General features: G+C 38.1%; 1 protein-coding gene across 3 annotated transcripts in view; it reads right to left on the bottom strand.

The window, feature by feature from the left end:
* Positions 1-18,550, bottom strand: part of ZFYVE26 (zinc finger FYVE-type containing 26) — a 53,144-nt gene that overhangs the window by 10,153 nt on the left and 24,441 nt on the right. For all 3 annotated transcript variants that reach the window (XM_026671150.2, XM_087951574.1, XM_087951575.1), the window contains 16 exons: positions 15,938-16,677; positions 14,979-15,175; positions 12,223-12,327; positions 11,516-11,638; positions 10,479-10,655; positions 10,115-10,361; positions 8,910-9,008; positions 7,497-7,654; positions 7,174-7,343; positions 5,568-5,596; positions 4,653-4,789; positions 3,954-4,174; positions 3,101-3,248; positions 1,661-1,870; positions 941-1,159; positions 312-509 (listed from right to left, as the gene is read on the bottom strand). In XM_026671150.2, coding sequence (XP_026526935.2) covers positions 312-509; positions 941-1,159; positions 1,661-1,870; positions 3,101-3,248; positions 3,954-4,174; positions 4,653-4,789; positions 5,568-5,596; positions 7,174-7,343; positions 7,497-7,654; positions 8,910-9,008; positions 10,115-10,361; positions 10,479-10,655; positions 11,516-11,638; positions 12,223-12,327; positions 14,979-15,175; positions 15,938-16,677 — 3,178 coding nt within the window. The remainder of the gene's footprint in view (positions 1-311; positions 510-940; positions 1,160-1,660; positions 1,871-3,100; positions 3,249-3,953; positions 4,175-4,652; positions 4,790-5,567; positions 5,597-7,173; positions 7,344-7,496; positions 7,655-8,909; positions 9,009-10,114; positions 10,362-10,478; positions 10,656-11,515; positions 11,639-12,222; positions 12,328-14,978; positions 15,176-15,937; positions 16,678-18,550) is intronic.

Genomic DNA, 18,550 nt, shown 5'->3' with positions numbered 1-18,550 from the left:
ACTGGGAACAGCTTTGAAAAATTCTTCCAAATAAACAAAAGTATATATCCTAAAAAAAAGTAATATAAAATCCCCATTTTCTACAAAACAAGCTGTTGTGAAGTTGGTTAGGCTGAGGTAGAGAGAGACTGGCTCAAAGACACCTAATGCTTTCATGCCCAAAAGTGATCTACTGTCAAACTTACGGTCTCCTAGTTGCTAGGCCAGCAACTTAACTACTACAACAAGCTAGCTAAGTACCATGTTTTTTGCGTAAAGTTCTCAGTAAATTTTGCAATGTTTATGTTATAGGAAGAAATTTCAACTCTTACCTTCATAAACTGCTGCAGTTCATACAAGATATGGTAGTAATTCTTTTTCTGCAAGTGTTTGCAGGCTGCAATGAGATAGACACCCCAGCTCTCTAGTCCTGGATCTATGGTTTCCAGCAAGTTTTCCAACATGTGAAGTTTTCCACTTTTATAACTTGGGATAAAGATGCCTTCAATAAATACATCTGGTGGACTTTCCTTAAACAGTAAAAAAAATCAAACTATTAAATCAACTGGTACCAATGAAGATTTGGGCAAACAAAAGTTTGATTAAAATGCACATTTTTTGTTATTTTTATTTCTTTTCAGTTTTCTTATCATTTAGGTTGGTGATTTAACAAGGGATATTTTAATTGTTTAATGATAACCGTAACTGAAATTTTCAAGAAGTAATTTGATTGAGTATAAATTCAATAAGTGAATAAATGAGTGAATAAACAGTTGATGGACTTGCCGCCTTCTCTCCCATTCCCATGGACTATTCTCCAAGAAAACTGCAAGGGTTAACAAAAACAAGTTTATAACCAATAGAATATACGAAGTTATGAAACTTGTTTTGGTCAACTTAAAGGCATGGACTTTACTTTCTAAGTCCTTAATCGGATTCCAATAGAATGCAGTTTCCCTACCTTATTTAACAAATGCAGCAGAGCTTCCCGCATACAGTCATGTCTCATATAAAAACTAATGATTGCTAGATTAGTGCCATAATTGTGCAAATAGAAAAGGCATTCTTGATAATAGCTGTTGTGTTGCATCTTCCCCTCTGGTGTCATCTCTAGAGAGAGGCTTTGTGTCCTCAGCATTGCTTCCAGTTCTTTCAGAGTGGCAAAATAGTCATCATCCTGCTATTAAGGGAGAGAATCAGAAGTCACAGGCTGAATTCAGAATGTTTATCAACAAAACATTCAAGAGCATTTTTCTCCTTGTGGAAAATGGGCCAGGTACCCCACAACCACTGAAACTGAACTGAAATGGTTTGTGAAGCAGAGCAGAAACTTCATGAGGAAAAAAGTGGGGAAGCCATTTCCTCATTCCCAAATCTTCCTGAATGGGAGATTTCTAGTTCTCTTAGGGAGGAAATCTGTCACATTTTGACAAAACAGCAGGTTTTAGTAATGAACCATATCTTGTTTTTATGTTCAAGTTCACATTTTTACTGCAATTAACAACTGATCAATCTGCTATACCGCTGATTAAAACAAGACAATATATATATTTTAATCACAGCTTTCTTCAAATAGTCCATAGAAACACACACAAACACAAGTCATTGTCTTGTCTTTTATCCCTAACAACCCAGTGAAAACTAGGTTATTCAAATGCTGTCAGCAGGATTAAAGCCTTACCACAGAAAGAATGGGTTTTACTGTGGTTTCGAGATACTGAACCACTTCCTGAACCAGACGGGAACCCAGATTAAGCTGATTCAAATCAAGTGGTGATTTTAAGCATCGACTGAATTTCTCTCTGGCAGCAGTCAGGTTTCCAGCTTTAAGGCAAGCCATCCCCCATGCATGCCATGCTCCACCGGGGTCCAGACCAGTCTTCGTAGAAACCTAAAAACCACCAAGAATTAAGATTTTTTTAAAAATGTCATTCTTACTATAGTTAAGTTTTTTTTAAAATGTACACCAAGACAACTAAAACAGCATTTTATAAGTACTGTCCACATGTATCAGAAATTTAGATACATTATAGATACAACAAAAGCCTACTGACTATCATTAGAGGTACTGTTTGCCTAATAAATATTAGAAATATACACTTTTCACTAAAAAGAAGAAAATTACAGAGAATTTCTGTTCATAAGATTTTCTTATCAAAGAAGCATTTGTTTACTGAAACTCAGATGGCAGAATACCTTTTTCAATACCTTAAAAATGAGTAACTTTTTAAAATAACATTAGGACTAAGTCACAGTTTATAGGAAAAGGACGGTAGCTTAAGAGTCTGAGCACACAGTAAAATCCCAAGTTCAACTTTTAGCATGTTAAGGTAGAAGTAGGAGAGGGTTCTGCAACAAGCTCCAAATATTTCTGATAATTAGTAAAGAAAATACAAATTAGTTTAACCACTAGTAGGGTAAGAAATACAATTAATCATGACTGTCTATATCATGGCAGTCTTTCCCCGCCTTTGCTAAACCAGGCAGGGGCGGGGCCACCATGTGATGCAAGTTTAACACCCCTGGTCTACATCATTAAAAGTGGATATCTTCTCTGGTCAGAATTAAAAGGACACCAGGTTGGGAAAGATTAGCCTAGAAAGTTAACTGGATGGCAATGTTTTCAGCTACTCAATTAAGTAAGTATAAATGATTATAAAGGAAACTGATTAATAAATTATATCTGAATAGGAATACTATGGAATAAAAAATAAAATCTTAGGTAGTCTCCTCAAATATTGAGGAGGTATCAAATAATTTACATTTTAAGATACATAGCTCACCCCTAGCAGCAAAAGTGCTCTCTAATGCACATTACATTTTATATTGGGACAATAAATGTATTAAAGAACTTACAGATCCAATCATTCAAAATAATATTTGGTCAGTTAATTATATTTGATTAATCTATGTATTACTTTGTAATAATAATTAGTTTTTCTTAATCTAGAACCAAAACCAAAAAAGATTTCTAAGGCTGAAACCCTAACTCAAAATCCTTGATAGGAAAGAGAATGAAGATAAAATTATTTTCCATAGAGATGCTTTTCCACTAAAGACAGAAGTGTGTTAAGGAATCCATAGGCTATACTTCACAATTACATCATTCCTATAGTGTTACCTCTACAGACAGTTGATAGTATTCTGCTTGCAAAAGTTGATTTCTTAGCCTACTAACTGCTGCAGGCTCTAATATCTGATCCAGAGATGGAACATGACGATAAGCAGCAGCTACTAAAATATTCAACACATCCACCTTGCTGAGGTAACTGATGTGGGAAGAAAAAAAGTGAAACAAATGAAATGCGTTTTATTCATTTTACTCAGTTTTGTTCTTGAAAGCTTCAATTGTATTTTAATTTCAAGAGGAAACTTGCAACTCAGAGGAGGCAAAACCACAGGGATCATACTATTTTTGTTTTCTTTTCAGGCTGTCTCCTGAAAACAGCTCCCAATTTATCCAGAATAGCACACAATTTTATTATTGTGAGAAAAAATTCCAGCTGCAACATTTTCTTTCATATTGAGGCAACATTTTCTTAAGTTTGAGGCAATAAGGCATTATGATTTCTTGAGGCATTAAGAATTCTTCTTAAGACGAAATATAATAGGGTCCATTTTACTAGTTGCATAGATGGTTCAGCTCTGTATCTGTTTAACATAAATGTGTGCTAAGATCAAACGCCCGGGATAGTTAATAGCAACTAAATTGGCTGAAAGCGAGAAAATCAGTGTATTGTTTGTTCAAAAGTTTGCACAAATATATTCTGTCATGTGGTAAGGCAGGTTTGGACATTTTTAAAATACGTAAGTGATAAATTCTGCACATAACCCCCAAAATATAATAAACTGCACAAAACATACAAGGGCATTATTTTGGTTTGTGATTTATTTTGCAAAACTCTACAAAAAGGTTAATTAGAAACAAATCATTACAACGGAAAGGTTTTTCAGGAGGCCTATGGACATCTTACCTGTCACAAAGAGCTAATTCCTGGCTCCTCCCAGCTTTTACAAACATCATTTTGGCACTGAAAAGCAACTGTTTCATGATGTCTATGAGGAGACCAGCATCCACTTCAGGGTTTGCCAGGCTTTGAGACAATTTGCAGCAATAGTCTACCAACTGCTGACCACAGGCAATGCTGTCAGAATGCAGTTTGAAAATGGCAATACACAAAGATGCACTAGGAGCCTGAATATTAGAAAAGGAAAAGAAATAAAGAAAAGAAAAAAAAGAATGAAAGAGTGACACCTCTGTTGGTGCATGAGGCCAAAAGAGCCCCATATAAATTAGGTGGAACAAGTCATGAGACAAAGCCCAACATAGTTACAGAATATTCTCTACTTTAAAAGCTAAGGAAGCAATACTTCTTCTCTCTAGTTTCAGATAGATGGGTCTCTTTGTCTATCGTCTATCATCCATCCATCCAGTTTATTCCCACTTCAATTCAAAGGGACCTTAAGATAGTTTACAAAAATTAAAACATAACAAACCAAAAATCAACAATATCTAACTATTCTGCAATATAATAATCTAGAGACCTGGCAAATTTTTTGTCCACTCCTTCAAAGTTACTGTTTCAGCAATTTTCTAAAACCTCAGTAATGTCCCTTGGTCTTTTCTGCCTATCCTAAGACACCACAGGGTCTCTTTAGGAAAATGTACTTACCTGTTCATAAAAGAATTCACTGCGCACCATTTTATTGTCTTCTTCCATCAAAGAAAGCTGCCATTCAAATTCTGCTGGCTTTGGTATTTGTACCACTGCAGAGTAATCTGAGCATTCATTATCAGAAGATACAACTGCTATGAACAACAACAAAACACTTTTAAGATGAGTTCAGGTTAAGAAACCATATTCCACAAATAGCTCAGCAATTTGGGGGAAGAATACACCTTGATAGGAAAGTAACTTGGCACATGGTCTTTCTTTCCTTAAACATTAAACTTTTATATTTTTCACCCATTGCAATGGGCATTTTTTTCTTATTGCATATTTCCCAAAACTCCCCCAATCCCCCTACATACTCTGCCTTTAAAAATATCTGACTTGTATTTTTCATGTTATTCCAGGAATAACAATAAAACCTCATAAAATATGATGGCTAAATTCCTAGCAGTTTTTTTTTTTACTTTGTTCCCGACTTTACTGATTATGACAAAAATGCTATCCATTGCTATTTCTCTTGAGTGTATACTGATGATATTTTCTTGCACTGTTTTGTTTCTGGCAGCCTTGAAACTTTTGCAAAATTATAGCATTTATTTGGTTAGTGTCTCTTTATAAAAAGTATTTTTAGAATAAGGGATTTTTAACCAAGTATAAAGAATCATGGCTCAGCTTTCTGATCTTGAAATATTTTTAGGAGGCAGCTAGTTTAATTAATGTTTTCATCCATTTTATTAGTCCTTCAGCAACACAGACTAGAAGGTTTACAATTCTACTACAGTTGAGTTGTTGATTCCTTGTTAAGACTCAACAAGGTTTTCCTTGCATCTTTTTGTTGTTGTTGTTACCCATAGGCATAGGCAAGTACCAGAGAGAGATGTAGCATTATGAACATAACCTATTACGTGTCCTCACCTTCTTGATTCTGTTCCTCTTCATTGGAACTATTAAAAAGAAAAGAAAGATGCTTCACATCCATTCTAATAAGGTTGAAAACTTTATAAAATTTGAATACTGCAGTCAGTAGCTAATGAAATTAAACCACATGTTTTTCTTATAAACTGGTTCCTTCACTAAAGAAAAGCCCTGGAAATGAAGACTATATAAAGCCTATGAACACAGCAGGTCTCCTGGAAGCATCATAGCAATTGTTTGAAGATTATCCTCTAGCTGTATGCAGAATCACTAGAGCAGTGATCCCCAACCTCCAGGCCATGGCCCATTACTACACCACAGTCCGCTCAGAACTGGGCTGCGCAAGTGGCGGAAGAACATGAGCAGGTACTCATACGCGTGAAACTCCAGTTACGCGCAAATGGAGCTTCCCCTCTCCCCCACCCACGCTAATCCGGCAAGGTTGGGGACTGATGCACTAGAGAAACCAAATATGTGTACCTCTTTTAATTGTTTGCATTGTCCTACTAATAGTTTCTTCTTAAGTGGAAGGGGAAATACCTACAGGTTTGTTCACAATAATCAACGAATTAATTTCATACTATAATTCAATTTGCCTCAAGCTGAAGAATGACTGTGAAGATGTTTAAGAGCAGATATGCACTTCCACTGGTGCTGTTATTTTACATAGGAGGGGGGAGAGTACTAGAGTACTACTATTATAATATTTTCAGCATTGTTTTATGATTTGATCTTGTTAATATGTAGTTTTATGTCCACTCAGATTGTCTCAGAAAAGGCAAGATAAGATTTGTAAATACATAAATGTATGTTGGAGAAAAAGAGATCTCTTTTCATGATTCTAACATTCTATCAGTGGCCTCCTAAAAAAAGCCTCTAACATGTTCATTCTTCTTTGCCAGGCTCTTAAACAATGTCCATTTTATTCATGAACTATCAGAACCAACATTCACAAACCAAAAAGAAAAAGAAAAATGTGAAGACATGTTCCTGCACAAAATGTAGCCATTAAAAAACTAACGAAGTAAGCTAATTTTTATAGACAACAATTATACATATACATATACATACACATACACACACACACACATTCATAGATTTACACGGGTATATTCTGTTATTGACCCAGGATGTCAAAACAATAGAACTCAGAAGGTTATTACACAGCCCATTATCCAGGTCGTTACAACACAGGAGGCTGATAGACACACAGCCAAAACCTCAGCCACACATGTTCTTACGAAAAAGCCAACCAATCCGCAAACATCAACTCCATCAACCAATCAAGAAATGACAACACAGCCAACCTCCCCACCAGTATTTATAGAGAGACGGCAGCTCAGATCATGCTTTGCTCACACAAACACGAAACCGAAAGCACCAGCCTGAAGATGGCAAGTGGGACCTCGTCAAAACATCGCCATATATATATATATATATATATATAATACAGGTTTTCCCCAAACCTGGTGCCTTCTAAACTAAAGTCTACAAATCCCTTATCACTATAGTCATCAGGAATTATGGAATCTGCAGTAAAACCATTTCTCACACTGAGAACTATTATTTCAAAGAATGGAAAGATGTGAAAAAATTCTTTACACACATTTCTGAGTCATGGAATGTAGTTGTTGCATATTCCTTGTTGAAATAACTGTAGCACTGATCACACACACGAGCTGGGTTTTCCTTACAAGCTTCCACAGCCATTTTTTTGGTAGAACAGGAACTGCACACTAGCCGCCCACAACGTCTGCAGTGATGCCTTCTGTTAAACTGAGACATAAAAGAAGACATTTGAATGAGCAACGGCATTCCTGCAGTTACTGTTTAATCCACACATATATAAAGTTCTCCAAAGACATTAGATAAATACTCATTCAAGAGCTTTTGTTATACACCTCAGGCTCAGTTCTGGAATTCAATTACCATCGTAAAGCGTTCTGTTTTGCAAACCATGCATGTGACTTCAGTGTCATCTGGGATCCACTGCTGTTTGGGTGGGGGCTTCTCTGGTGGCACAAAGTCCTGAGCAGAGGCAGCTTGTTGGAGGCTTTTCTCTCTTGGGCTGGAAGCATCTGTTGTATCTAAAAGATACGGAAGAGGCAAACCAAAGCCAATGAACATTTGAATTGCTGCTATCATGAAGACCAGATAATGCACTGGAGGTTCTATTGCAGAAGACATCATCCGTAACAAATCTGTCCCCCATTACCAACAGAAAGAAGGTTCAGCTCTCCCGTTATATAAGGTTGTCTTGCAGACAATGTATACGAATATATGCTCCATCAGCATAGCATTCACATGTATTTGAACGGAAGAGTAGGTTTTCATCCAAATCAAGAATGTCTAAAAATCACAATAGAATGAAAAGAGAAGCAAACTATTTTTCATCCCTAAACATTTCTTTTTGGAGAGTTTTACATTAAGGGGCAATTTGCTTTGATTCATCTAGTTTTTAAGAAAAGAAAATGTATGTTCACATATGCACAGAAAACTCATACTGGCATATTGGAAAATGTTTATCTTTGTCTTCAACAAAATTTGAGAAACTGCAATATTAATTTGTCATCAAGATTTTGCTTGGAAACAACCCAACTGATAACTGGGGGCTTATATGTTAACATTTAGATGAAAAGTACAGGCTTCCCAGAAAAAACAAATACCTTTAAGCGCAGCTATATTTGTTATTAATTGCACAGGAAAGTAAGAAATTTAAAAAGAGTTAAAATTGTTCTAGATGAGTTGAAAGCTACTGAGATTACATCATGAAAAGAAAATGGACTTGTTGCCATTTGAATAGCAAAACTGAACAACTGCAACTGTCTATGGAAATTCTCAATTGTCCAGGTCATCGTTGACCTTTGGGATAAACTACTGCAACATTAAATAAAACATTTTTTTTGGCAAAAAAACTGAACATCACCACTTTTATCCCCAGATGGAAGCCTCAAAATCCTTCATCGGAAAATTGATAAGAAATAACATTAACAGTTTTTATTATTATTATTATATTGTTGCTGCTTTATTGAATTTAAATACTGGCTGACTCCAGATCAATTCTGGATGGGTCACAACATAGCAAGATGTTGCAGTAAAATACAGATAATAGAAAATAAGCTAGTGAATTCAACAAACATCAAAAACAAATACAAACATATCCATCAAGTGGCTCCAAATATCTTAACCCAAGGCCTGACAGAACATCCAGGTCCTTAAGGCTTGGGATAGCAGCACCACTTTGTATAAATTGTTTTGTTTTTTTCCATAGTCATAAAAGCAATTAGAAATAGAAAAAGAAAAGAGAAAGAAAAGAGTTTGGGTTTTAAATCTTTCTCTCACCAGGAGAACTAGATGGAAAATGCTCTGTTGACTCTGGCTTAGATAATGTGTCAGATTCAGATCCCGGACACAAACTCTCTTGAATTGGTATAAGAGAATCTAAGACAAAAAGAAAATGCTGTTAAGAAATTGAGCAATTTATATTTATCTGTAAAGATAAGATAAACTGAGTCAAAAAACAATTGCTCAAATTTGTTCAAAAGCTCATGTGACAGAAGTGACAAAATTTTTTGTATAGATTGCAAATCAGTAACTTTCATTGTCACTTTTTTCTGTGAACACATTGGGACGTATTAAAAATGAAATTCTGATGCAGGCATTCAAAAGAAAATAAATATATAACCATACACATACATGCACACACATATATGTACATATGCTAGAGACAGACAGACAGACAAACACACACACACACACACACAAATAATTCATCAAATCTATGGTTCAAATCTGTCTCCAAGTAGTAAGAGAAAGATTGATGTGTACAGATTTGTATATACTTTTCATGTATTGTTTCCTAAACATTCTTTAGTTTGAATTTACTTCTTTTGCTTTATAAACGCAGGGTTTGCTATTTAAGGAACAAAAGTGACTTATGTTGTAATAAAGTTAGCTTTTTAAAAAACATGAGATAGAAGTAGTATTAGTTTCCATTAGCAGGGCCCAGCACCTATTACAACTTTCTCAATTTTCCATGTAGCTCAACTCCCATAATTCATGTGCTATTCAACTACTGTTGAGAGTTTTGACAGTTTGTGTGATGTACAATTCTGATGTACAATTCTGTGTGATGTACAATTCCGTACAATTCTGCAAGGTTTTAAGATTGAGTAAAGTGGCTCTAAGCTATGACAGTTAAGGAGCACGTAGACCAACTGTTCTCCCACACTAGTCACATTTTGAGGATTAAAGTGGGTGTATTTATGGGGGGGGTGGATCTAAATGAAGAGAAAAGTCTGACTCATTTAACTTTCTGCAACACAAAGCAGAAAACAGCAATACTAATGAAACAGGAAACTTGGAAAAAATGGAACCATGAGTATGGGAGAAACACAAATGTGGTACTTTCTGTTTACTCTATGTATGTTAACAGTTCTAAAATATTTTACGATAGACTGAAAATCTGTTTGTGATTTTTCCAGTGGAGCCATAAAAATCTTGGGTTGTTCACCATCATTGATAGGAGATTTTCAAAACATAGTCACCTGATCTCTTCTCTCTTAGAGAAAATGGAAAGTCAAGAGCTTTCCCAGCATAGTTGGAGAGTAATGCATCAATGTCTTCTGTGCTAAAGCCTATCTTCTGACCAACCAGGAGCTGGTGCAACATCTGCACAGCCACAGCTGCCCAATCCACTTTCATGTTCATCAATAGCTGTTCCAGCATGAGTAGGGGCTTGCAGGAGAGGTGGGAATAGTTAGATCGGGAAGGCTCAGGAAGAGTCAGCAGTACCTTGAAAAAGAAGAGAAAGGAATACAGCATCTTGAACTACCAAGAAAAGAACTTGCAACTCATGAGTAGAGAACAACAGTCTTGCAGTTTGTTCTGGAAATCATCTCTGCTACTTACCTTGGACCCCACGTAAAGAGCTTGAATTTCATTCTGGCGCATAATTGTCAGGTGCTGGTTGAAGTATGTTGTGAGATAATCCGCAAGGAAATGAGAAGCTGCTAAGCTAGGATATCTATCAAGACACCGTTCACTTATGACAAACTGAATGTCTGGATCACCTATTCTTTGCAAGAGCTACAAAAAAATTTAGATATGTATACACTTTATATAGATTTTAATGGATCATATCAACACAATATATCATGCTTCCTAGGCAGATCTACCTTCTCCTTTTCTAAGGCAAACACTTTTCAAAGTCTTACACAGTTTGGACAATAATTTCTGCCTTAATCAGTTTCCTCCACCATGTCAGAACTACTTGAAGCAAATTCTTTCACTCTCCTGCATACATACTCTGACTAATTTGTTAGAGTTATGCTGCAAAATCAAAATACTTATTATGCATTCAAATAACTTCTTTGTAAAATAACAATGTATATACAAAGGAAGTCTAGCAAAATTCTCTCTCTCTCTCTCTCTCTCTCTCTCTCTCTCTCTCTCTCTCACACACACACACACACACACACACACACAAATAGGTTATGGACTAAAACATATCTGCATCTATTATTACTTAACTAAGACAACAATTCTCTCTAAAGACACATGCCAAAATAAGGATAATAAAACTAAGGATAACTACTGTCAATAACTCTTGTGACTGGTCATCTAGCATATTTCACGGTGTCAAATGGAAATGTCATAGCCCAAACTCGTGCATTTCCCTCTTGTCTATTGCTTTACAAGTTTATCATCACTGTCACAAACTTTTATCTCTGAGATTTATCGCTCTGAAAATTAGCTCGATATTTTGCTTTCCTAATGAAATAATTACAAATTGCTCAACGTCTTAGTAGCAAACTCATCCTGCTCCATATCCAAAGTCAACATTTTGGCCTTTGAAGAAAAAACAAAGTAGCACCCAATTTTAGAAGCACATGTCCCTTTTTGGCATGAAAGAAAAAAAATCCTAGAATACCTGAGAGACCAGTTACCTGGAGAGCCTTTTCCATATCTCCTATTCCCAACAAATGAAGGAGGTGTTCCTGGTGAAGGCTGATTAAGTGATCCCTTGGGATAGAATATAAGCGGCCCCATTCTTCACACAGTTCATAATCCTGCAATAAAAATAATAGAGACTGTAAATCAAAAAGTTTAAAAACAAAACTTCGCCAAGGCTATCCACTTATTCTACAACTGGCCTTCCCCAGGCTTCTGCCCCAGTTGTGCCTGATGGGACTTGAACTTCCTATTCCAAGACCAACCCAACTGGATTTAGAACAATGTTATTTCTCTAATTGTTAAGCAAAAACCATGGTAAAGTTAAGTCTTTCTGCTCCTGGCAACTGCTTGGATAAGTCCCTGCAGTTTCCTTGCCAGGTTTTCTTGAAATTGGTTTCCCATTATTTTCTTCTCAAGGCTAAGACTGGCTTAAAATCACCCAGATGGCTTTGTGCCAAACTCCCAGTTTCTAGCCTAATGCATTTAACCACTCCACCAAACTACTTCCTTAGTACTTTTCTACTACGGAATTGTTATATGGACTGAAGAAAAAGCTCTGCCTTTTGCCCGTTTTAAAAAATGGCTGACCGCAGTAAAGAAAGGGATGCTAAACCAAATAGAATTATTATTTCTGGACAGAAAATAAGCGGGAACAAGCCTCTAAGAGAAAAATAACGAAACACTGCTGCAAATGTCCTACCTTTGTTTCTAAAACCATGGCCACAATGGCCTGCGGATCTTCTGTGCAGGTCCTCTTTAGATCCTGCCAGTCATGCCAGACGTGGACAGCCTGCAGTCTAAGAATCTGAGAAAAGAAAATCAAACAAAACTGATCAGGCACTGTCATAAAAATTATTCTGCAAGGCTGGCCAGGACTTGGATTTCTTTATGGTCCTAGTTAAGTGTAGTCTCTTCTTACAGCTTCTCCTAAGCTCTGCTATCTCCAGAGCTGTCAGGCTTTATCAGATAAGGAGCCTCCAGGTCTCTCCTTTTCAATGCAAATAAACCTTTCCACTCTTTCAATGCAATTAACCCTCCACTCTCCCTAATCAGGTAACCAGCTTCCTGTTCCCATCAGTAGATTTATCGCATGAACTTTGGGAAGCAGAAGGTGCCTCTCGTTTCCATCCACATGCTGTTATTCATATGAATTCACAGATCTCAGCCTCATGATCAATTCCCTTGAGACTGCACCCTGGCTTCAGATGCAGGGAGGGAGGGGGCTAGTACTATTAACCTGGATGCTAAAGAATTCAGATTATAGACATTATGATGGAAGTGCCTTTCCTGCCACTGTATGTCATGGCTAATCAGAGTGAGAGTTCTCCTGTGTGAGAGTATGCTGCTTCCACTATTTAACAAAGTTATATATATTGCTGTAATTCTGGGATCTTTTGTCCATTTTATCTACATAAAATCTTTCCTGGTGGATGCACAAACAGACACAGGCTCAAATTTTTATTTCTTTCAAGAGGACAGCTGAACAGCTGCTCCAGGAATAATTCTAAATTAGAAGTGAGCAACTTTTCATAAGCAGAAATATGGCAGTTATTACTAGGAATTTTTTTTTGTCACACCATCGGTGTACACTCCATTTTCCATCCATAAATATGTATATAAATGGTTCCGGTTTGTCAGGCTTTGGCGGCGGCAGGAATTCGCGACTGTGCGCGATCCCTGCTGCGCTCGCCACTGGAGTGCCTCCGATCCAGCTGGATTTGGAGGCTATAGTTATCCCGTAGAGATAACTGAAGACAGGGAAGATCCGGGCAGGGGTCCGAGGGCATCGCAACCCCCTTCGTCATCTGGCTTAACTCCCTTTTCCAAAGGCAGTGGAGCGGCGGTCAGCAATGGCCGCCACAAAGAACCTCTCAGCCGGACAAGTTTGTGCAGGAGGAAGTTGAGAAAGTGAAAGTTTTTGGCTGAACCTGGACAATAAGTAACATCTGAATACCCTGGAAATCTGGTAGTTATTACTAGGATTTATTTTTTTGTCACACCATCTGTGTACACTCCATTTTCCATCCATAAATATGTATATAAACTAAATCTGACTATAAGAAAAAAGGAGACAAGAAAATGAAGAGGGAACAGTGGAACTGTCCCCTGTCCCCTTCACTGAAAAAAACCCCATCCTTATATAAATTCTAATCTTACTTTTCAAGGTGAAAAAAAAAATTAGCTCAATAGAAGGTTATTATTTTTAGAAGACTGTTTTAAACTCTCCATACTTTCTACACACTCACAATAGAAAAATCAATTTATAGAACACCAGGATTGTACTACATAATGTACATTTTTATTTCCAGAAAACCCAGGTATCCTATCAAGTAATAACTGAGTAATTTCCACCATCCTTAAAGCTAAAATGGGAAAACAAGGAAATTGCAACGTAGGGTACTTCAGTGTTCAAGAAAATAACTTATTGAAGGATGCAACAGTGGCAGTACATACACAAAATTAGAAATTGGAATTCTGGCCAATAATATATTTAAGTATTGAAACAGAAACTTCCAATCACTGACTTATTACTAATCAATCACCCTCACACAACCTAGCCAACCTCACAGGATTGTTATTGTAGGGGGAAATGGAGGAGAGTGTTAGTGGTGTCGTGTTATGGTGTTATGACATCACTTTGAGCTCTAAAGAGAAAAGAGGCAGACATGCATAAATATCCCAACACAGACCTTGTGGCGAGAGCTTGGCTAATAAGTTTTCCCTTCAATAGGAAGCAAGCAGATTGTACAGAGATTAGTAGTAACTAAATAGCATTGAAGAATTATTCTGAAGTAAATGCTAGTGGAGCTGATAAATTGATCCAGCCACCATAATCTCTCCTTGATCAAACCCAGTTCACTTAAAATAACAATGTTTATTCAGTATACTGGTGTAGGGAATTTCCTTGAAGAACTATGTATGCTTATGCTTGGTTATTCTTTATACATTACATAAAAATTAGTTAATGAATGTGTACTCTGGAAACATACATATTCTGCTTTTTTTCTTTTCTGGTGAGGCGCTCAATAACCATCGTCCTTTTTATGAAATCAAGGAACATTTTATTAACTCTCTTCAGCTTGTTGGTAATTTTACTTGAGATATTCTCCGCAGGCTCTAGATCAGGGGTGTCAACTCAATTTCACTGAGGACCACATCAGGGTTGTGTTTGATCTCGAGGTGGGGGGGCATGGGCAGGGTGGGCTTGGCCAGCTCAATGCCACTCATGTCGGGGGCGCCTGTGGCGGCAGAGGTTTGCAGGAGGCCATTGCAGCTGAAAATGGAGCTCGAGAGGGCTGCACGCGGCTCTCCCTAGATCAGCTTTTGCTGGCAGAGGCATGGCGGGCCGGTCCTTTTTCATTTCCAGGGCAGCCCCACAGGCCAGACCCTGTGGGCTGGATGCAGAGAAAGGGACAAAGGAAGAAGTACTCTATCCCAAATGCGATGCCTCCATACCTTTTGATAAACTTGAAGCTCCTTGATTTTGCTCTGCAGATCAAATTTGAGTTCTTCAGTTACTTCGGGATCACAGGCACAATAAGCTAGTATTTCCAGACAGGCCTCCAGTGGCCATCTATCCAGACACCGAAGGGCCAATCTGCTCCTCAGCACAGCATCTCTCACTGGAAACACGTATTGCCATCCATCCTCACCTGAAAAGGAGGCATTTTTCAAAGACAGAGAAGCAGTCAGTGCATTTTTAGCTATGAGGGATAATGAATGCAATGAATAACCTAGTACTAAGAAAATGATAACAATGATTAGGAACATATAAAACTTTCTTACATAAACTACTTGCTCATGAGTTTAGTTTTGGATGCAGGAACTAACTTCTCTATTCCTAAAGCTTTCTTTCCTAATTCTACCTGAAAATGGCAGCGATTTCACCTGGGTCTCCAATGCAAAATATATGATCAGTTACAGCTTCCCCCTTTGTTAACAGCAGTATGCCTCTCTCTCGTTATAAAACAGAAATAATTGAAGGAATGAAGGCAAATATACATGTCCCAGGATAATGTTGCAGGTCACCAGGATCATAAGTTTTGTCTTTCAAGTATTCAAACTTGTGCTGGAACGCATCCTCAGAGAATTTCTGACATACTCTGCTAGAGAGAAGTTCCCTGAGGATGGGTTCCAACCCAAGTCCAAAAGCTCGGAAGACAAAACCTCTAGTCCCGGTGACTGACCCAGATTGTATAATTGCCTTCAATTGCATAATTGAAGGAATTGATTTTCACATCTCCTTTATCCTCTCTTCTCCACCTCAACCAGATCATCTGATACAGCATGAGCCCGTTGCTAGATTTTATGGCTGAATGCATTTTCCCTCAAAAGCTAGAAGCTTAAATCACCCATTTGCAACTTCATATCCAAAACACCATTGTTTAAAAAAAGAATATAGATTTTTTTTGTACCATCAGCTGTGGCACAACTCAATACAGCATCCCGTACGGTGATTAGCTCTTGCATATCCTGGCTGTAGAATTCCAAGATTTTCAGGGCCCTGGGCCAATCCTTTGCTGTGAGAGCTTGTTCAAAAGTCTCCATTAACACTTCAACAGCCATGGAGGAATGCAATCCCAGGAAAAGCAATGTGATGTAAGACTGTCCACAAAGCTCGCTAGCCAAACGGATGCCTTTATCCTGAGGATCCTGTAGAGGCTCGATCATAGTGAGAAGAAAAGTTTCTAGAAAGGGGAAGTCCTTTAACAATATTTCACATTCTTTGGAAATCTGATCCATGGACAAGGGCACTTCCCTTTTTCCTCGGAATTCAATCCATGACAAACTCTGTTTGGGTGGCTTTTGCACTTTCAAGGCAGTAAGACAAGCCACGGTAGCTATGAGTTTTGACTGAGATTTTAAGAAACTGAGGGTGGAAGCGGTGAGTGAATGCTGGTTAAGATCAGGCAGAGAAGAGAGGGGATTCTTGGAAGTGTTCTCAGACTCCATGGCTGGATTATGCACGGGAACCTCAATATCTGGCAGACAATGATACGCGTGCAAATGAGCTAGGCTACTGATGTTTGTCAAAAGGGATCTAGTCTGGTTGTTTTGCATGTTGGTGCAGAGAGGCAATGCCTTACAGCAACAGTTGATGATCACTTGCTGCACATTTAAGTTCAGTTCTTCTTTAGCTAGCAGCAAAGACAACCTGCAGATTTGAGAGCACATAAAAATACATTTGGCACTTACATTATGCACTATCTCCCACATAACACAAAAGGAAAAATGGTTATGGATGAGTATAGGTCACCAAATACATATCAAACACCCCCAAATAAATGTGCCCATTAAGCATCTAAATACATAACGATTGAATAAATATGGGAATGGTAGTTGAACTGTCTGTGATTTATCATAATTTAACTGGAACACCAGGATTTCTTGGAATTTTGTCATACGTTTCTTTATTTTACCTAAAAAATATTTCTTCAATCTTTTAAAAACAAGATTTCTTAATAAAACACACACACACACACACACACACACACACACACACACACATGTTAAGCTCTAAAGACATACTCCACAACTGTTACAAGTGGATTTAGGAAAAAATGTACATATTTATCATCTTGTTTTAGGTGGGGAAAAATTACAGTTGAAACATTTCGCACACTCTTAATTAATTACCATACATCCTAGAACAGGGGTCTTCAAACTTGACAGCCTTAAGACTTGTGGACTTCAACTCCCAGAATTCTCCCTCCATCATGTTAGCTCAGGAATTCTGGGAGTTGAAGTCCACAAATCTTCAACTTGCCAAGTTTAAAGACCCTTGTCCTAGAACAGTGGTGGCTAACCTTTTAGGGCTCCTGTGCCGATAATTGTGCGTGTGCTCACATGCCAGCACCCAGAAGGCAATGTACGCGGGTCCCCTCCACACCCTCTGCACATGTGCGCATGGCCCCCCACGCACTGCACATCTCTGCACATGCGTGCGCATCTCCCATGCACTCCCACCCCCACGCATGCACACCAGACATGCGACAATCAGCTGGCGTGAGGCGTGTGCACATGCACAGTGGACCTGCTCTGTCCAAGAGCTTGCGTGCTGGCAGTAATGGCTCTGCGTGCCACTTCTGGCACGCGTGACATAGGTCCTAGAACCTAGAACAGATTCAGTTCTGATTTATATATTTGTGATCCCCTGTGGTAATATATTTTATTAATCATTTTATCATTTTCTGTAAGGCCTTTGTATAACTAGCAGTAAGTCTAGGAAGATGTGGGCATTCTTGGTGGGGGTAGGAGTATCTTTGCTCAGAGTGCCTCATTCTGTTTTGATTCTGCCAGTTTAGAAGGAATAGGAAAATGGGTGAAAGTTCAAGGTACAAGATACACAGTTGTGCTTTCTCATGGGACTTTCCAAACTTTCCCATGAGACTTTCCGTGGCTGTATGATCTCATCCTAGCAAGGTAACATCTGGGACTTTCCAAGATTGTGTGTTCTCATGCTGGTGAAGTAATCTCCTGTTGAGGTCATTGTTTTCTGAATATGCATACTGTATATTTTGCTTGTGTTTTTCTCAATAAATACTGCTACCTGAGTTCTCTCAGGGTTGGCATTTTTCTCAGAGACAGTTCCCTGTGTCTCATTTCAATGTCAAACCACCATAAATGGTGACCCCGCGTGATAGCTTGGAAGGCTATCGTTTCCCGCATCCTATACTCATCGTCGCGGACGTCGACTGGGCCCTCATCTTCTTCGCTGGACGAAGATAGATTCTTTCGTGAGTATGGGGGAGATCTCTCGAAGGCTCAGAAAGAGCACATCAGGGAATTGAGAGGGATCATTGGGAATAGTTTTGGGTTTGGAATTGGCAGTAGGGGTTGTGCTGTAGGAAAGAAAGAAATTGAGGACTTACTACAGTATGTTTGGAAAAATATTAAGTCATATCCGGAGGAGGTAGTATTAAAGTAGAGTCCTGGAAAAAGATAGGGAAATTTTTGCACGAGGAACCTCGTGCCCCTTCTTCAATTTTGTTAACCTGGAGAGTGATTATGGATGCATTAGCTACTTA

The sequence above is a fragment of the Notechis scutatus genome, chromosome 1 (genome assembly GCF_049901735.1).
Source record: "Notechis scutatus isolate UNSWTSFEM ecotype Mainland chromosome 1, rNotScu1.2, whole genome shotgun sequence".
Taxonomy (NCBI): domain Eukaryota; kingdom Metazoa; phylum Chordata; class Lepidosauria; order Squamata; family Elapidae; genus Notechis; species Notechis scutatus.
The sequence above is the reverse complement of the archived record's forward strand: the minus strand, read 5'-3'. Positions and strand labels throughout refer to the sequence as shown.